The 21,591-nt window shown below is 41.6% G+C and overlaps 1 protein-coding gene across 1 annotated transcript; it reads right to left on the minus strand.

The window, feature by feature from the left end:
• Positions 1 to 10,161: 10,161 nt before the first annotated feature.
• Positions 10,162 to 20,934, minus strand: LOC114667925 (coiled-coil-helix-coiled-coil-helix domain-containing protein 5). Its single transcript, XM_028823451.2, has 4 exons — positions 20,857 to 20,934; positions 18,921 to 19,061; positions 14,473 to 14,624; positions 10,162 to 10,343 (listed from the first exon to the last, which is right to left on the minus strand). Coding segments are annotated over exons 1-4 (321 nt in total). The 5' UTR covers positions 20,859 to 20,934; the 3' UTR covers positions 10,162 to 10,317.
• Positions 20,935 to 21,591: the final 657 nt, after the last annotated feature.

Genomic DNA, 21,591 nt, shown 5'->3' on the forward strand with positions numbered 1-21,591 from the left:
TGGACACTTAACACCACACAGCTGGTCAAGAAGGCTCAACAGAGGCTATACTTTCTGAGGAGGCTGAGGAAGTTTGGTACGTCGACTAAGATCCTCAGCAACTTTTACAGCTGCATTGTTGAGAGCATCTTGACCAGCTGTATCACCGTGTGGTATGGCAACACTACTGCTATGGAACACAAACACCTGCAGAGAGTGGTAAAGACTGCTGAGAAGATCACCAGGACCCCACTGCCCTCATCTGCAACTGCAGAGTCCGCAGGAGGACTGCCTTGATCCTCAGGGACCCCACCCACCCCCATCACAAACAGGCAGGGGGTATAGAAGTATGAGATGCAGGACTTCCGGGCTAAAGAACTCTTTCTTTCCCAAGGCCATCAGACTCCTAAATAACTGACTGGAGTTTATAACCATGGTGTACCTCATTCTATCGACCTCACACAACTGTATTGGACTTGTCCATCACACACCTACCTGCACATTACACTTTATATTTCTGTTCTGTTCTTATACTTTATGCTGCCTCCATCACTTATTATCTATCTGCTTATTATTTATGTTTATCTTTATACGTTGGTTTTGTCATTTGGTGTGGACAGCAAAGAAAGAATTTCATTGTACAGGGAAACGTGTGTCCTTACTGTGCATAGAACAATAAACTTTGAACTTGAACTTACTGTAATCATTTTTTTTTAGTTTAAACATTCACCATATTTTTTATCACACCTTCTATTTTTATTTACATATTGATTTTTTGATTGGCTGTATTATTGTCCTGTGAATCTGTATCTTTGTTCTTTTATGTTTCTGCTGCAGTATGCATGAATTTTCCCTTGGGATTAATACAGTTTACCTAATCTAATAATAACATGATAAAAACAACTAGTTTTTGCTAAACAATGATAGCTTGCATAACTAAACATTAAGACAAGTGGGACTGTATATCATATGTAGGGGTCTTCTCCTACTGGTGACTCAGGAGGCATTGGACAACAAACCCTGAAGTGATTTCAAAGCGTATAGAAGTAATTCTTATGAACACAATAACGTCCTCGCAGTCAGAGGCCTCTCTAGTTACTGAATTATGTGATGTCTCTTCTGAGACCACTGGCCAAGACAGTTGCTTTTTGTGTGGAGTGAGGACCCGAGTGTGTGTCCTGGACACTCAGCAACAGAGATAGCCGCTGACGGCAGGGCTGTGCAAAGAAAACCTGATTACAAGAGCATAAGGAGAACAACTAGGACAGGGGTGTCCATCTCCAGTCCTGGTGGGCCGCAGTGGCTGCAGGTTTTCCTTCTAACCATCTTCTTAATTAGTGAGCCGTCTTTGATGTTGATTGCCTTTGTTTTAATTGCCGTGACTCAGACACCTTAGTTGTTTCTTTTTCCTTAATTATCAGCCAAACAATAATGAGACCCAAAATAGGCCGCCACATGACCAGCTAACCTGAAAATAAAGAAAGGTGAAGATCTCAGTCATGTCGGTCTGCTCAGGTCACCAAAACATCTTGGCAGTGGTCTTAGAAAAAATAGAAAATCAACAGACTGCTGTGGAAGAATGACAGCAGCAACCAGTCATGTTAATCAATTTAATGAAGAGCAAGAATTGGCTTCTCATTAACAAACTGGTTGGAGTTTGAAATCCCAGTTTAGCTAGTCATCTGTTGGCTCGTTTCATGTCTCATTTCTGTTAGGCTGCCATTTAATGAAGAAAAGAATCAACTCAAAGGACTGAATCCTTAAAAACAGAGCTATTAAAATGAAGGAAAAGGAGTTAATTAGCAGTGAAAACTGCTTGCTGATTAGGAAAAGGGTTAGAATTAAAAACCTGCAGTCACTGCGGCCCACCAGGACCAGAGTTGGACACCCCTGAACTAGGAAATAATAGGCAGGGTAAATCAAGATAATCATCTAGTAAAAATCACGGATTGGTTGGAATGAAAACCTGCAACCACAGAGCATACAAGGATGGAGTGCGAGGACCACTGGTCAAGAGCAAGTGCCCGACTGACTCACACATACAGAGTAACGAGAAAAAGGCTTTTCAAAACCGAAGAGCAGCTTGCTGTCTCCACCCAGCTGAGAAAGGGTTAATGCAAATCTGGATTGTTGCTTTGTGGAGTGAGCCAGAGAGTGAGAGAGACTCCTGATCAAAGTCAGGACCCGGGGGGGAACAGCAAAGTCCACTTTAATAAAAAGAGGCTTTCTGCGCCAGCGCGCTGACATTTCAATTGGAGCCGAGGAGCGCCTGAAAAGCACACACACCTCAGCGCAGATTATTGCATCTTAATAAAGCTCTCTCTCCAAACACGACTTTATTAGAATGCGTTTGAGTGACAAGCATTGAAGGCAGGCGAGGTGGCAGAGACGGAGAGAGATGGGGGGGAGAGGGGACAGAAGGATGCCACAGGGGGATTTCAGCTTTAGGTGCCAACACTGGCAAGGTGCTCTCCTATTCTGATTAACCCTTTTCACCCAGACAACAGTTTCATTACGCTATAAAGGAATTGTTTCATTTTTAAAGGTAAAGCGCTGAAAGTTTTTAACATAAAAATATTTATAGTGTATATTTGCGTCCCCGTACAATACCAAGAGCTCAGCAGCTGATATAACAGAAGGCGACAATCATTTTTTTTTTCAATGTGTTTAACACACCATAAGCAATAACATGCAAATGCAATACTAATTCTTCACATCTTCTCAAAAAAAAAAAAAAACTCCTGAATTTAGAAAAGTCTCCAGGCTTATATTAGAATAACTAGTAAGTAAAACAATTTTTTTTTTGGTCCCTCCATTTTCTCATTTATTTATTTTGATTTAACTCCAAACCAAACATAGCATTTAATGAGCATCGGGCACAGCAGACGTTAAAACAAACGCACCTGCGGGGTCACTTGATAACTTTGGCTTACTGGGCTTAACGGTGGTCAGAGTTCAAGAACTGCAATACAGCCATTGTGTCTGCATCTGAAAAGAGACAAAGAGGAGCAGCAGCAGCAAGAAGACAAACCGAGAGGCTTTCACTTGTGTGTGCTGCATGAACGCGGTCAGAGTGTGGGTCAGCCTGAAATTCTCAGCAGCCTGGCCTCAGCACTTCTCCACAAATGAGACATCCCACCACAGTATGCACAGCCAGGAGATTGGGACAAAAAATTTAAAAAAAAAAGAAGATATATATATTTATCTATATATATATCTATTTATATCTTTCTCTCTATATCTCTCTCTCTCTCTATATTATATATTATATATATATATCGTCACACACGTGCGCAAGGGAGGCAGCTAAAGGGCTCGAGGGAAGGCAGTTCTGAGGCATGCCGGGATGTGGCAGAGTGCACGGGTTCTTTTTTTCCCTTGCCTGTAGGTCATTCCCGGGAGATCTCACCTGGTTCTCATGATGTCACTTCTGGGACCGAGCCAATAGAAGACGACCTCACCGGCTCCGGCCCCTGTGATGTCACCTCCGGGCTTGAACCAATGGCAGATGAACCTGAGCCAGACCCATATGACCTCACTTCCTGTCTTCCCCTTTAAAAGTCTAACCGTTTCCCCTATGTGTCAGTCTTGTTGTGGACTCTGTTGTAAGCACATCAGTGCTCTTTATTTTTGAACATACGACTTTGCAGCCAGGATACCTCATTATACGGGTGGCTGCCCCAAACCTTTATCTGTGTGATGTCTCGTTATTGCGACAATATATATCCATCCATCCATTTTCCAACCCACTGAATCCGAACACAGGGTCACGGGGGTCTGCTGGAGCCAATCCCAGCCAACACAGGGCACAAGGCAGGAAACAATCCTGGCCAACCCACCGCAGGACAATATATATAATATATATATAGTATATATATATATATATATATATATATATATATATATATATATATATATATATATATACTAGGGGGCTTACCCCCTGCTCGATTAGTTTGCCAACCCGCTTTGCCTGCGCTACGCACCAGCCACTTCACGTCTCTGCCACTCGTGTTGTGAAGAAGGGGGCTGAACGCACCCCAAGAAGACACGGTCACTCCTCCGAAACCCCCTCTTAAACGGTGATACAATGGGAAACAAATACAGTTGTTTTTTTACCTCCTCTTTGTTCGATCAGTTGCTGGCTCGCTGCTGCTACTGCCGTGCCGCGTGATCTACATCTCGCACGGTGCTTCAAACATTTAAAAGACTGTACAGCAACTGTCCTACTCTTTGTGTTTTATTTCCAGGCCTAGTTAAATCTCTTGACACAAAGTCTCATCTCGCGGGATGTGAGTTCTTGATATTTTTTAGTTTAGAATTTAAAAACGGAATAAAAATCTGACACTCTAACAACATCACATTAAAGTTTGATAAATTCTGAAAAGAATGATACCATACATATATACAGTATGTAGGTTTTAAAATAAGCCCGATTTAAAGCGTGACAAAAAAGTCACATAAAATAGTTGCACTTTTAGGCTTAGGATTTTATATATATAGTATATATATACTGTGAATGCTGTGTTAGACAGAGGGTTGTCCCAGGAACTATGGAAGTTGGTTTCTGGCCAGGATGAGAGGTCACAATGGAATGACAAGGGGATATCTGCCTCCTAAAGTCATATTCTCATCCCTCCTGCACACATGGTGGCAGCATCCCAGTGGTGGGCCATCCATAGGAATAGCTGAAGGGCAGGCTGGGAATTGCAGCCCTGTTGGGGTTCTTGGTTGCCATCAGGGGGAGCTGCAGGGGACCATTATAACCTCTATAAAGGAGTTTAAAGGACTTCTGCCTGAACCGGGAGTGCTTCTGGTATGCAGTGCTATGGCACTGGAATAAGGGTCTGAAATAAAAGAAGGCGAGTTTCCTACATGGGCAGTCAGATTCAGGAGGAGTAGAAGGAGGAAAGAGAATTATTGTTATGTTATGTTGCTGCAGAAGACCATTTGGAGGACAGTGGAGGTATTGTAAATAAAGAAGGTCTTGTGTTTGAACCCAGGACTGTGTTGTGCAGTTGTGTCTGGGGGTTTGGGGCAATACATACAGTATATACACTGTATGTAAGCTTTGGATTCAGAAGGTATTCAGACTCCTTCACTTTCTGCACAGCTTATTGTGTTGTAGATTTTATTTTAATTGGATAAATCTGGCATTTTTGCCCATCAATCTACACTTAATAATCCAGAACAAGTGAAAACATGTTTTCAGAAAGGTTTGTATATTTTAAAAAAATCAAACACTGAAATCTCTCATTTGTAGTATTCAGACCCTTAATTCAGTACTTTGTAGAAGCCCCTTTGGCAGCTTCGAGTCTTCTTGGCTAAGTCTCTACAAGCTTTGCACACCTGCATTTGGGCCGCTCATCCCATTCTTCCTGGCACATTCTCTCAAGCTCTGTTATACTTGGTGAGATGCGTCCGTATACTGTCATCTTCAGGTCTCTCTTCACATGTTCTATGCGGTGCAAGTCAGAGCTTTGGCTGGGCCACTCACATGTGTCCTTGACTATAAACTGTACAAAATGGTTGATCTCAACAGAATGACACATGACAATAAACTTGAGTCTGAATATACAGTAAATGAGCTCAAAACCAAATCAGCGTGCACAAAAGCCACAGAGGGTGTTCAATAGCATAGGCAATCACAACAACTGCCCTTGACAATATTATCTGATAACCTCATAAGATGGACTATACAAGGGGACACTACAAGAATGGTTACCCAGTCCTCACTGAATGACTCAGGTGACCCCGTGTGAAGTCATCTTATGAGCTGGCACACCTAGAACATGACCTCCGAGCACTAAGAGTAAAGAATGATTAAAGAGAGAAAACGCCAGAGTTCTGCCCTGTGATTGTTATTGACTAAGATGACAGCACTGCAAACACAGCAGACTGGCAAGATGACCAGCCAGTTTTTTTCTATTTTAAAGGCAGATAAATATGGTATTAGATAGCATTAGATCCTGTCTGAAAGTATGCGTTGTCGACTAAGGAAAAAAAAAAGGACACAAAGCTGGCACAGCACTGCAGAGGTACTTTACAGGGGAAAGGGAAAATAACAAGAAATAAAAATACTGTATTAATAAAAAGTGCCCATTAGGCTATTTGTATACTTTAAGTGGTGAATATGTACCAGAAGAAAATTTTTCAGGAGACACCAGTCTCAGGAAGTGGCAATGGAGGAGTGGTAGGGAGCTGCCTCTATTTCCAAAATGTAGCAAAAGCTGTTTATGGTTTTGCTGCCTCTTCTACTAAATAAAATGAAGTTATATATATATATAGATTGTAACAGATAGAGGTGTGGTCCACCTCTTGAACCCTCAGGTACCACTCTGAACACCAGGTGAATGTATAAATATTATTTATTTTTTATAAATAAACCGTGCACAAAGCACTCTCCACACCACACTCATATAAACACTATTCTCTCTAAACCAGGGGTAGGCAACGTCGGTCCTGGAGTGCCACAGTATGTGCAGGTTTTTGTTCCAACCCAGTTCCTTAACGAGAACTCAATTATTGCTGATGAAGCACATATTGCTTAAGTGACATTTTAATGCTTCATTTTAGTGGTCTCGCTTGTTAAGGTTCTCCAACCTTAATTGCTTATTTCAATCTTAAACTGCTGCATTCTGTGTTTTAATTGCTCCTTATTAGCACTAAGATGTAAAAGACAAAGCAGCCAGCAGTTCTCCAGCTAGCTTTTTTCCAATTACATCTGTGTGTGTTCATCATGCACGGTTTGATTTAATAAAACACTTAATAGAAAAATGTGACAGACTGAAAATGATCTGTTTTAGGCTTCAAATCATTTGGATGATATCCTTGGAAAGGAAAAAAAATCTACGATATAAAAGCCTTACATTGCACAGACTAACAAGCCATAAAATTAAATAAGGTCTGAAATTGGCAATGATTGGTTTCTAATTAAGCAATTGGGTTGAATGAAAACCTGTAGCCACTGCGGCTCACCAGGACCGACATTTCCTACCCCTGTTTTACATCTTATTGCTAATAAGGAGCAATTAAAACACTGAATGCAGCAGTTTAAGATTGAAATAAGCAATTAAGGTTGGAGAACCTTAACAAGCGAGACCACTAAAATGAAGCATTAAAATGTCACTTAAGCAATATGTGCTTCATCAGCAATAATTGAGTTCTCGTTAAGGAACTGGGTTGGAACAAAAACCTGCACATACTGTGGCACTCCAGGACCGACGTTGCCTACCCCTGCTCTAAACAATACTCTCTCCTCCTCGCCCAGACACTTGCCACCCTACCTCCCAGCTCAGCACAGTGTCTGGGCTTTCCCACAGTCCTTTTATATGCCCAGACCCGGAAGTGGTTCCTGGCCAAACCCACAAGTCCTTATTCCCTCCGGGTCAGGGTAAACAGTCCTTTTCTTCACCCTGGGAGCACGTCGTTCCTTCCTGTCACGTGACTGTGACGTACTCCCGGGTTATAGGGCACATAAGAGCCCACGAGCCCCCCTACAGCGACTCCCGGTGGTCCCCAAGGTATCCAGCAGGGCTGTGTATACAAACTACATAGTCCATGAGGCCCTGCTGGAACTCGGGGCACGATCATGCTGTCCGGAGGGCTCCTCCTGGTGGCCTGGGGGTGGCGACCGGAGTCTGTAGCCGGTCGTCCATCACAATATATATATATATATTATTGTGGAGACTGGCCCAGACACAGACAGACAGACACCGATAGTTCATCACCCAACACTCATTTAATCATTCTCTTCAATATTTACAGTGCACACAACCCCAAAACTCCCCCAAAGTCCAGGCCTCAACAATGCCTTTCCTTCTTCAGGCCGCCTCCTTTCCTCTCCTCCCGAGCTCCGTCTTTCTCCACTCCCGACTCAAGCCATCGAATGGAGGGAGGCGGCTCCTTTTATAATCACCCGGATGTGCTCCAGGTGCCTCCCGATAATCTTCCACCGGCACTCCCCAGTGTGGCGGAAGTACCAGCTGCGTACCCAGAAACACTCCCGAGTGTCCCTGGTCATCTTCCCCCCAGCACTTCCGGATGTGGCTGAAGTGCTGAGGACCAGGGCTGTCCAGGCATTGGGGCGCCCCCTGGCGATGACCACAGGCCCCTATAGGGTTGAGCTTCCAAGCTCAGTTCCCATGGTCCCCAAAGCCACCAGGGTAGTCGCCCCCTCGTGGTCTGGAGGAGGCATAAACCCTCCTCCGGTCCTCCTGGGCGTCCCGGCTGGGTAACACCACCAGCCACAAAATATATATATCTATATGTTTATATATCTCTATATCTATATCTATATATATATATATCTATATATATATATATATATCTATATATATATCTATATATATATATATATCTATATATATATATATATATATATATATATATATATATATATATATATATAGGGGAGTCAAGGTAAAGTTAGAAAATGGGATTCATTAGACAATGGAGCGAATCTTAACAAACCCGATCATGTCATTTCTCAGTGGAGTCTCCACCCTTCTCAATGCACTTGTGCTACTTGCCTGGAAGTTCCAGCAGAATAGAAAGTTTTCTTTTGTCCTCACTACTACTTGTTATTGTCGAATACGACATGCCGAGGGGTACTCTACTCCAGTCACTAATGCAAGTTACTGTGACTTGCTGGAGACCACTGTGAAGCCTGCTATTCGATCCAAGCGGTGGGAACTGCTGTCTCAAGGTGTCCTTTTGCTGCAAGTCAATGACACACACACTGCAAAGAACACCAAGGCTTGTCCGGACAAACTGAAATTTCAGGTATTGCCACATCCTCCTTATTCACCAGATTTGGCACCGCAGTGTGATTTCCAACTTTTTGGACCACTAAAAAAACATCTGGGTGGTCGTTGATTCAAGACAGATGAGGACGTGAAGAAAGCAGTGCACGAGTGGCTGCGAGGACAAGACCAAACTTTTTATTCTGCTGGAACTTCCAGGCTGGTGGCACAAGTGCATCGAGAAGAGTGGAGACCCCACTGAGAAATGACGTGATCAGTTTTGTAAAGGTTCATTCCATTTTCTAACTTTAGCTTGACTCCCCCTCATATTTTTACTACTTTCTTGTCTGTCATGGCACTGGAACGTGGAGACAAGTTGTACGTTGGTCAGACAGACTGCTACTAGAGCAGCCGGGTTGTTATGGTTTTCTTAACAGGTCTGAAAATGGAATTTGTGGCTCCCAATAGGTATTGAGCCTTTGTATATTTTACATCAGTGGTTCCCAAACTCAGCCCTGGGGACCCACTTGGCTGCAGATTTTTGTTTCAACTGACGTCCGTTTTTAATTGGACTCCAAGTTTAATTCAGTGAGCTGCAGTTTTCCATTTTCTCTGTTTTGGGGTCAATGTTGAAATTACAAAACTAAGTTTGGCAAAGTTGTACTAAAATGTGTATGCAGTTATATGGTGTAATTTACTTTTAGTTTTTAACATGCTGATGGTATTCTGGTTATTTAATCCATTATTTACTAATTAGTGGGTCTGACGGTGAAGCAGTTGCAGCCTTTCATCATTCGTGTTGTTTGCCTGGGTGTTTACTCTGCTTGCTTTTAATTCTCATTATTAGTGTACAATGAAAGGCGCAAACTATACAGAAAAAGGGAAAAATAATAGGAAAACAACAAAAGAGAGCTGAGCATGTAAAGCTATAGCAAAAAACAGATCTATTTCTAAAGGTCTTACAAATATAAAAATCATACTGCTGTGCTTTTCTGAATGCAGAATAAAGAGAAGGAAACAAAGACCAGCTAATTAAATGAGATCAGCTATTATTTATTATTATCACTGTGAACGTTGTTGGAACAAAAACCTTCAGCCACATTGGGTACCTATGACCAGGTTTGGGGACCCCAGGTCAACATTAAACTCACTGTGACATAAACTATGAGCAGCTGTTCACTCCCAGTGCTTATCAAAGCATTATTTTAGAAAAAACGAGTTTATAAACTGCATAATTCTAAGTTAAAGCAACCTGATGCACCTCCTTACAAATGCTAAGAATCACTCCTGAATATACAGTACAGCATATCCAGGCCTAAAATTTTAATTTATTTCATTTGTCAAAACTTCATTTTCTCATAACATACACCCAAGTGTTCTTTTAAGTCTCGGTTGGCAGATTCTGCTTTCTGATCACAAAAAAAAAAACACAGAGCAATTCTGTTTCTCTAGAAAAACATGTATTTTCCTTGTGAATAAATATTACAATTATAAACCAAAGAGAATAACGTCCCCAAAGTAAAATGCAATATGTTTTTTCTATGAATATTGAAATCACCAGTGTCCAGATGATGACGAAGAGCCTGGAAGAGGTCTAAGCCTGAGGTGGTACGGCATCCCCTGTAGAGGAGGAAACACAAATAGCTTTCTGTTATTTTACGTACTAAACCATGAAATTCTGAATAATCGTCTGTTGACACAGCCTCAGAAAATGAGAGGAGAGGCATTGAAAAAATAAAGACAATGAACTCCAGTTTTATTTGCTTGACCTCTCAGAAACTCAAAGAAAAGCATTTTGCAAACATCACCATTGCCATGCTGATACCGATCCTTATAGTGATAGTTAAGGTACTATATGCATCAATACTCTGCAATTGTGCGAGTTGGGATGTCTCAGGTTACATCTCTGATGACCCTCTGTATAAATGAGCAACATCTCAAAATGACCTTGGAAACGCCTGACTGAGAGGAAGAACAAGAAGCAGACGAGACAGATAAACAAAATGGTAGGCAGGCAGATAAAGTTCTTATACTAACAGAATCTCACTCCCTAAGCCTATATTAATTGAATCTCAGTATCTACTGGAATGTAATTAATCCACATTAACAAAAGGATAGGTGTCTTTGTGTCTATCTATGCATCTACGCCCATTTGCTATGTCTCTGTCATCCAAAAAATGATGCATCACAAACATTAACACTGCTTTTATGAATCCCAAACCAAATTGTATATAACAGAGGCATTTGCATTTGTCTTTCCAACAGATGGCGCATCACCGATATTAACACTGCTTTTACAAATCCCACATCAAATGACATATAACAGAGACAGATGCACTGCATTTGTCATTCCAACAGATGGTGCATCACAAACATTTTTAGTAATAAAATGCATTGTGTTTGTCCTCTTATTAGATTATGCATCACAAAAACTAACACTGCTTTAATGAATCCCATACCAAATGACATATAACAGAGACAGACACACTGCATGTGTCATTCCAACAGATGGTGCATCACAAACATTTTTAGTAATAAAATGCATTGTGTTTGTCCTTCTATTAGATTATGCATCACAAAAACTAACACTGCTTTAATGAATCCCATACCAAATGACATATAACAGAGACAGACGCACTGCATGTGTCATTCCAACAGATGGTGCATCACAAACATTTTTAGTAATAAAATGCATTGTATTTGTCCTTCTATTAGATTATGCATCACAAAAACTAACACTGCTTTAATGAATGCCATACCAAATGACATATAACAGAGACAGACGCACTGCATGTGTCATTCCAACAGATGGTGCATCACAAACATTTTTAGTAATAAAATGCATTGTGTTTGTCCTTCTATTAGATTATGCATCACAAGAATTAACACTGTTTTTATGAATCCCATACCAAATGGCATGTAACAGAGACTAAACATGGTATGGCGCACTGCAAACATTAACTCTGAGGTCTAGTTTGATAATTTAGATTTCAAGCTGTCTTAGCTGTGCTGTGCTTAGTCTGGAAGCACAGCTAGCATGGATATAACATACATTCTTAAACCTGTTTTAAACCTGCTGAGGTTTACTGAAGGTCATAGGTGATCCTGGCAGCACTGGGCATAAAACATTTACCATCAGCCAAAGGCTCCAATCTATCAAAGAGTCTAATCACACTGAGCAAGTGTATATTTGAATATGTCTGACGGTTATTGTGTCAATCACACACACACCCCACATTTCCACAAGACCAATTTAGAATCAGCAAATTACCGTAACATGCATATCCTTTCGGGATGTGGAAGGAAAACCAGAGTACCTGGACCTGCCATGGTGTCAAACCATATGGATGTCGAGCAGAAAATAAAAACAACAGGTCTCTGTTAAAAGAATTTTGATATTTATATTTAACTGACGCAAGTATCCAAAGCAAGTAGCAAATTACAAACGCATTAACAAGGTGTTACAACTTGTTCAGGGACTTGGAGAAAGTCAGGGCTGATGAATGAACCGAAGATCTTATGTTGTACAGTCAATCACAATAGGGACTAGAGGACACTCTATTCATTGGTCAAGAGCCCTGTCTTCAAGTCAAAAAGCCCTTTACACAAGTCTTTGGGTTTCCTATTAATGTATGCACTAACAAGTCCAGAAGTAACTAATAATATTTTAGCAAAAAAAAAAGTGTTTTGCATGTTTTGAGCAAGCGACTTTATAACAAACATGTGGGTTATGCAACAAGAGTATTTTTTTTTCTTTTCTTTTCAATGGACATTTTCTCATTATTTGTCATTGTACAGTCCTGGCCAGCACTGAGCTCTGTTATGTCGTAAACTTCTTTTTCTCTGTTTTACAGGAAAATAAATTTCTTGGCCACTACTACAGAGTAGATGGGGTAAGAAACATAAAAATGATTGTTTTTGGGTGCAGTATACCATTAAAACCATTTTGTTAATACAGCACTCTCATCATGCTATGTGCATAATTAAAAAAGGGATAAAATATTGTACATTAAATAAAAAATAACTAATGTAAATGTAAAATAACTATTGTTTTCAGATTGGCTTTTTATTACTGGTGCATGGAACTTGTCAATAATGTGCATGACAAAAAATATCTGCAGATTGTGTAACATGCAAATCTATAATAGCATTTGGTAGTTTACAGAATATGTTCTGTACCGTGGTGATTTCATAGAATAAGAAAAATACTCTGTTACTAGCCAACCTGCGGCGTAGCATACGCTGCATAATTATGTATTGATGGGTGAACACTTCCTGAAAGACACAGTTGTCCAAATGGGGTGGGTTTGAGGATACGACTGTGAGTGAATGAAAAGATGGAACTCTGGAGAGAGCAACATACAATTGTCCGTGACTGAAAACTGGTTTTGGCAGATACAGGCATATCGTTTTGAAAGTGTGTCCCTGCGCCTTATTAATTGTCATTGCAAAGGCCAATCTAACAGGAAATTGCGTGTAAAAGTAAAAGGCAAATTTGAATCTGATGGGGTCAGGGGAATCCGGGGAATATGGACAGTTTGTGAGGTAGCACTTGCGATTGTTTTACACCCCAGTACATTGCGGTGAATGCTGAGAACAGTCAGTCTAGTGCCTTTACAGAGACTTCTTGCTGGCAGGAGGTTTCTGAGAAGCATGACGACTGAACCAATTTTAAGTTTGACTTTATGCGGAGGCATGCCAGTGGGAGTAATGGCTGCCCGGCGGGTCATGGGAATAACGCCGCTGGTTCGCCAGTCGGCATCATTTATGGTTGGAACTACGACGGTATGTGATCTTCTTCGAACCTCCGACTTTCGTTCTTGATTAATGAAAACATTCTTGGCAAATGCTTTCGCTATCGCGCAAATTGTTGGCTCTGTAGTGCGTGTGCCATGGTCGGCTGCTTAGTGAATTGTTGGTGGGCGGGGCTCAGTCTTGCTTGCCATGGACTTAGTGAATTATATGTATACAAGGGGGCTCTGCCCCCTGCTCGCTTCGCTCGCCTACCCCCGGCGTTGGGTATCCTGAAATACATTAGTCGACCCAAGCAGAACATTATTCCTAACTTCACTCCGCAGTAGTGCCACTCACAGTATGGCGGTGACGCCTGTGCCTTCACTCCGCAGTAGTGCCACTCACAATATGGTGCTGACGCCTGCGCCTTCCGTACTTTATGGACCCGTGGGGCCTCCGTAGCCTCTTCCATGTGAATCTGGGCTGCAGCGCAGAGTCCTCTTTTTTGTGTGGCTGTCGGTAGTAGTTAGCTATGGGCATGTTGTTGCTTCATTTCTCATTCACGTCAGTTGAGCTCTTTCGTTTTTGGGCCGTGACTCCTTCGTGCGCGGTGGATACAACTTCGCGTGCGGTTTATGGGATGCGCGCTGTACGTGCCTGCGCAGTACGTCTCATGGTCCCATCGCCGTGTACCTGCGTCCATGCCATCCGGTTTACCATTCTCGGTCAGTAATATGGATAGATAGTCTACACAAATATTATGATGGAAATATTTTGAGATCCCCACACACATCATCTCATATATAAAAGAAGTAATCATTGCCAGTATATACTGAGCCTGGATTTAAAAGCTGATTTTCTAAAATCTGCATATCTCTGCTCCGAGACTGCCCTCAGGGACACATCTTTGAAAAATGCTTAGCCGAGTAAATGTCCTTCCTCCAATAACCATGCATTGATTTTGTTGTGTATGCAGGATCAAGGGTAATTTAAATTATTTTTTTAAGTGTTTTACCTAAACTTGGATGTTTGACAGACTCTGCACAAAGCAAGAACTTGTTGATATGATCTGAGCAGTTGGCAACAGAGTTCTGGTTCTCTTTAAGACATTGCTCAAAAGCAGAAAAGGGTTGACTGCAGTCTGTCCGGATCTTTTGGATAACAGGACTGTGAAAAGAGGCAGAAAAACAAAAACAGTAAATCAAAAATGTGCATTTTTTTACGCTGTACAACAATATAGAGATATAGGACGGTTTGATATACGGAGTGGTGGCTCTGAGGGTAGAGATCTGCACTGACAATCGGAAGGTTGCCGGTTCGAATCCCATAAATGCCAAAAAGGGACTCTGCTCTGTTGGGCCCTTCAGCAAGGCCCTTAACCTGCAATTGCTGAGCGCTTTGAGTAGTGAGAAAAGCGCTATATAAATGCAAATAATTATTATACAGTACAGTGTCAAACTGTCTACCTTGGTTCATGTCAGTGCAGCCCAATTCTTTAAAAGAAATATTTAAAATGTGACTTGCCTTAGCCCACTAGATTTTGTTATTTTTCTGAAAGGGCTACAGTTCTCCATGGTATTTTCCTTTTATTTGTACTCTTTGTCTGCAGTATTTCACAATCTGAAATGTCATGGGTTGACCAAACATCAGTTTATCTTACTTATGTTGTCTTATTTAAGCATTTCATACAAGCTAGTTATGTGCATAAAAATATCTCATTGCTGAAGTATTGAACATATTTTCTTATTTAAACAAAACTAATCTATCTTTAAGGCTACCATATAATACTGCATGAACTTTTTTAGAGACACAATATTAGTAATTGATGACAATAAATAAGAACAGAATTAATTTCTTTCAGATTAATTTAAAATGTACTTGGACTGTAGAGACACACAAAACACCACATGCTGCACCTAACGCTATCAGAGGATTTGACCACAAGTGGGCGCCAGGGAACCACAAACCTCAGACACAATAGCACCCAACACTCCCCTGGGTATAAATAAGGGGTTTTTACTTAACTCCAGCACCTTTCAAGTGTGCATGCCCAATAATATCACTATTACAAATTCTCTGAAATCTCTTTGCTGGAAACTGGAATGATGGAATGCTTTTGGTATGATGGTCTGGCTTGTTGGGAGCACTTTCGGGTCGTATGGAAACCAAGGAGGTCCTCCTCGGGAGGTAGGGCTACACTTCTGAACTCCAAGTTCCATGCATCCCTGCAGTTGTCCAATAATGGGACTATTCGAGGAGGACACTGCCTCCTATTGTATGCGGAACTGAACCGCTGTCGGCATCCAGCTTCTGCTAGTCCATCCACCACTCTATTATTCCAACCGGGATGAGGGTTGTAAGGTGACCCAGCCGTGTTATGTCTCCATGTCCTTCCATTACGGTCTCCCTGACAAGCAAGGTATCAACCTCTGTCCTGGCCAGAATGCCTGTCCATCCTCCATGGCACTTACAAGATAGATAGATAGATGGATGGAAGGTCAGTCGGTCGATAGATAGATAGATACTTTATTAATCCCCAAGGGGAAATGCACATACTCCAGCAGCAGCATACTGATAAAAAACAATATTAATTAAAGAGTGATAAAAACACAGTGCAAGTTAAAAGGTGCAAGGTGGAGAGTGCGAGGCAGGTATAACAGACAATAACTTTGTATAATGTTAACGTTTACCCCCTCGAGTGGAATTGAAGAGTCGCATAGTGTGGTGGAGGAACGATCTCCTCAGTCTGTCAGTGGAGCAGGACGGTGACAGCAGTCTGTCACTGAAGCTGTTCCTCTGTCTGGAGATGATCCTGTTCAGTGGATGCAGTGGATTCTCCATGATTGATAGGAGTCTGCTCAGCGCCCTTCGCTCTGCCACAGATGTCAAACTGTCCAGCTCTGTGCCTACAATAGAGCCTGCCTTCCTCACCAGTTTGTCCAGGTGTGAGGCGTCCCTCTTTTTTATGCTGCCTCCCCAGCACACCACCGCATAGAAGAGGGCGCTAACCACACAACCGTTTGATAGAACATCTGCAGCATCTTATTGCAGATGTTGAAAGATGCCAGCCTTCTAAGCCTTCTGTCTTGCACAGAGAATCAGTATTGGCAGTCCAGTCCAATTTATCATCCAGCTGCACTCCCAGGTATTTATAGGTCTGCACCATCTGCACACAGTCACCTCTGATAATCACGGGGTCCATGAGGGGCCTGGGCCTCCTAAAATCCACCACCAGCTCCTTGGTTTTGCTGGTGTTCAGTTGTAGGTAGTTTGAGTTGCACCATTTAACAAAGTCCTTCATTAGGTTCCTATACTCCTACCTCCTGCCCACTCCTGATGCAGCCCACGATAGCGGTGTCGTCAGTGAACTTTTGCATGTGGCAGGACTCCGAGTTGAATTTGAATTAGTCTACACAGCCTTAATGACATTCAAGAATTAGATGAATCTGCATTGTGCAATCAATAATGAACTAAATCTTCATTTCTAAAACAATCATGTAATTAAGATTTAAGGGAAAGAGACAAAAACAAGAACTCTAAAAAATGATTAAGTGCAAACAATGCTGCAACAAAATCTGCATCACCGGCAGGCTCAGCAATCTTCATTCATTCTTAATGAGAAAAACCAACATGTTCTTCTAGGGAGAGAAGGGCTCAAAGCATACCGAGGATGATCCTGGTCATTGAGAACACCCACTCAGTGAGGACAGAGATAGCAGGTACACAAAGCCCCTTGAATTGATGTTCATTACATTGCCACCACTGGAGTAGATTATGATCTGGAGGGATGGATGGCTTGGTGAAAAATATGTGACTCTCTTCTTGTTTCTCAGTGACACTTTCGTCACTTCAATACAGAAAAGTGAGTGCATCCGAGATTGAGACTGTTTGTTTCTACAAGGGAATGGCTTTTTGCTGGGCAGCTCGATCATCTTCAGTCTTGTATATCTTACAATGGAGGTGTAATATGTGTATAAGTTTAATATGTCACTGTGCTCTGTGCAAACATATTTTATAAATCTGCCTTTTTCTACTCACATGCACAGTTGACTTGGAGCCAGATCTAGCACAGGGGTTCACCATGTAAGAACCACTAGGCAATCATTATAAGACAAGACAGTTAGGAACAACTGCACATGAAGAAAGAGTATAAAGCCTTGGAACACTGCCCGGTACACCTTAGAAGCCGACGGACGGATGGAAGATAACGTCATCCGATCCTGAAAATCCTTTCACTGCATGGCGAAAATGACAGACTCTACACATCGCACCCCTACTCCCGAACTGGGTTCTTGCCATTGGCTTCCATCGTCTGTTATGCAGCGTAAGCCGTCATTAAAGAAAGCTGTTATTTCTCCTATGTGATTTCTTACCTCAGTATTACTAAGAGAGGGGTATCATCTTTTTATACAGGGTGGCGCATGAAAAACTGAACCATCTCCGACTCCAACGACAACGTATGTTTCTTAGCCCATACACGAAATGAGCAACGGGCCCCGACTCTTTTTGCAGTCTGCAACTGACCCAGTCTTACGTCACTTCTTCACCAACTCGTGAATAATGCTCTTTGCTGGTAGGTTTACACCAGGAAACTTCTGTGCAAAAATGTCCCACATTTCCTTAAATGAACCGGTAGACACATACGCCTCCACTATTCCAATCCTCTGTTGCAGAGAATACATCTTCCGGATCTCTTTCACGCACGTCTGTACCCACTGGCTCACAGCTTTCTTACTAATGCACAGTTGGGGCTGCTGACCCCATCGCGACAATGAGGCTCCATGATCATGACGGCACCCGCCTGTATAATAGCTCAAGCTAGCCGGTTGGAGACGGTTCAGTTTTTCGTGCGCCACCCTTTATTATATCTATATAGATTCAGGTTATGTAACATACCGCAATTACAAAAGAACTCATTCCCAGGGAGCTAACGCTCTCTACTGGATACAAGAGGTCAGTGACCTTCTCTTATACAATTTCTACATAAAACACACAGGCTTCTGTAGTGGATACTACAAGATTGTTGCAAAGTTCGTGAAAAAAGTACTGATAATTTTGTTTTAGTTTACTTAAGGAAATAGTTAATCTCAGATCATCTTAATGTGGTCTCCTTAACCTTATGATGTCAGATTGCTTTAATCTAAAACACAAGGATGCTGATTGACACTAAACAGTGTGGGCTCCCTATTACAGTGATGGCCAGGGTCTGCACCAATGTTTGGATTAAACATCAAGAAGCAACAGCTGGTCGACTTATCCACTATCTATGCTTATAAATGTCCAAGGTGCAAGAAGGTAAACTGTAAATGGCTCACCTGTGTCAGAAATACCTTTGGGGATGGGGGTCCACAGCTTTTCCAATGGTAGCAAGCATTGACCAGGTAAACAGATTTGACACATTATGGTTGACTCTCTTTGTAACAATTAAGTACTGTAACAGAATATCATGCTTGTGGTACTTACTGAGAAGAGGTGCACTTTGCCACCTGGACTTTCAAGTGATGGCAGTCATGCTGCCATGAAGATGGATGAGAAGACACGCAACTGCCGTAGCTCTCTAACTCACTGCTACAGTACCTGTGGGATATTTCCATTGCAGCCTGCCTACAAAGCAAAAATAAACAAAGAAATGGTTAGCAGACACGCAGCTTAATAATTAACAGTAGCATCCAAGATCACCAGAGTAAAATACGAGTATATAAAAGTAAATAAGACTGAAAGAGACAATGCTTTTGAGGGAAGCTACTTTTCTGAGAGAGAAGAAAGGTGTTGGTATTGCAATCTCACAGCTTCAAAGTTCTTGGTTAGAATCATGGACTGGTCACTGCCTGTGTGGCGTTTGTTCTCCCCCTCCCATGTCCATCCCAAACACATGCAAGTTACATTTGTGCTTGAAAGTTTGTGAACCCTTTAAAATTTTCTATATTTCTGCATAAATATGACCTAAAACATCATCAGATTTTCACTCAAGTCCTAAAAGTAGATAAAGAGAAACCAGTTAAACAAATGAGACAAAAATATTATACTTGGTCATTTATTTATTTATTTATATATATATATATATATATATATATATATATTTATATATATATATATATATATATATATATATATATATATATAGATAGATAGGGCGGCACGATGGCGCAGTGGTAGCGCTGCTGCCTCGCAGTTAGGAGACCTGGGGACCGGGGTTCGCTTCCCGGGTCCTTCCTGCGTGGAGTTTGTATGTTCTCCCCGTGTCTGCGTGGGTTTCCTCCGGGCGCTCCGGTTTCCTCCCACAGTCCAAAGACATGCAGGTTAGGTGGATTGACGATTCTAAATTGGCCCTAGTGTGTGCTTGGTGTGTGGGTGTGTTTGTGTGTGTCCTGCGGTGGGTTGGCACCCTGCCCAGGATTGGTTCCCTCCTTGTGCCCTGTGTTGGCTGGGATTGGCTCCAGCAGACCCCCGTGACCCTGTGTTCGGATTCAGTGGGTTGGATAATGGATGGGTGGATAGATATATATATAGAGAGAGAGAGAAAGAGAGAGAGATCTGTCTGGTCCTATACTCCTTCTCGCCCACTGAGGTCTGCTGATGATGGGTACCTGGGGTATCTGGTAATGCCACCTCTGCATGGCACCAAATCTCAATCCAGACCCTTTTTGTGTGTAGCTCCTAGCTGGTGGAAAGAGTCATCCACCTCCATTTGAAATACTTGCTCCCTCGATGTGTTTATGAAGCCCCTGAAGACTCTTGTTTGGTGAATTCCTGTCTGATATTAGCTATTTGGTTTTTGAAACCATGAAATTTAACGAGCTTGCATTTTGTTCTGCGCTGTTCACTTGTGGTAATCAATCTTGTCACCTTTCCTTTCAACACTTGATCCCACGCAGTCCCCCTGGCTAATGTTTACTCGATTACGGTGACCTTTTTTGTAAGTCGCTACGGTTAAAAGCGTCCGCTAAACAAATACATGCAAAGTAAATATAAACTGCGCTACTTAAAATAAGATCTGATGTGACATAGCACTTGACAACCTATCAAAATATTTTCAAGCTGTTAAAAAAGGGCTGAACAGAAAGAAGGAAAAAAAAAGTTTCAGAATGCATTGCTATTCACATGAGTTACATGAAAAATATTTGTGATTGGTGAACACGATGAATAGGAAGTAGTCAAAGTACAAGCCACGTCTACATCCAAGCCATACTACACACGCAACGAATCAGAACGATATACATGCAACTTTAAGTCTAAAATGATATCACACATTGACAACCTGTTTAGCATGAAACTCAGCTGGACTACCGTCGCATTTTTTATATACTGAATAGTCCGCTAGCTAAAATAAAACCACTTAAAACGAATCTCATTTTGAAAGCCTATGACAACCAAACACGTGTACACTAAAAAAACTTACATTACTGCGAAGATGCCGCCTCTCTTGCGCTCGGCAGAGGTCACGCGGCAGCTTCCGCAATTCCTTTACGTCACGCAGAAGTCCCGCCTTCAAATTTCTGATTGGCGAAATCATTTCAACTTGTAATTCCTTTTGCTCTCAGTGGTGCCAATCTTTTTTCTGTGACGTTCCCCGGTAAAATGTCACGCTCTTAAAGCCAAGAGGCTCCTTAAAGATGTCGCAATTTCAAATTGACAGCTGGAGAGCAAATGTGTATTTAACACATTGGACATATTTAAAAATATTTAAGGGGAAACATTGGACTCAATCAGAGGTAACAATTGTTGGGAATATCCTTCTAGTGTTGGAAATAATTTTTGGTGGATAATTAACATATTAGTTCAGGAATACAATATTGTGGGTATTAATTATTGCTCAACAGTGGCTTTGGCAGATACTCCACCATGGAAGTTTCCAGAGCCCGAAATTAATTTTCATTTGATGCAAAATGGTTTTAAACTACAGAAGTATTGGCATTATGAACAAAGGAATAGAAATATATTTACAGAAGATATATTATTCACATATACAAATGCAATCTTGTGAAAAGGTTAGTACAGCCCATGGAAAGTATTGCCTTTTTAACATATTTGAACAGGCAAACAATATATCTTCGTGAAGACAGTGCCTATAGATAAAGGTGGTACACTTGAATAAAACACAAGGAAAATTTGCCTTTTCAATAATTTATTCAAC

This window comes from Erpetoichthys calabaricus, chromosome 17, assembly GCF_900747795.2.
Source record: "Erpetoichthys calabaricus chromosome 17, fErpCal1.3, whole genome shotgun sequence".
NCBI lineage: Eukaryota > Metazoa > Chordata > Cladistia > Polypteriformes > Polypteridae > Erpetoichthys > Erpetoichthys calabaricus.

What these genes read in the sequence shown, in the direction of transcription:
- LOC114667925 (XM_028823451.2), bottom strand. An exon ending in GCAAAGTGCACCTCTTCTCA is followed by an intron (nt 14,625 to 18,920) that starts GTAAGTACCACA and finishes CTCTTTTCACAG; the next exon opens with TCCTGTTATCCAAAAGATCC. An exon ending in TGTCAAACATCCAAGTTTAG is followed by an intron (nt 10,344 to 14,472) that starts GTAAAACACTTA and finishes CCTCCTCTACAG; the next exon opens with GGGATGCCGTACCACCTCAG.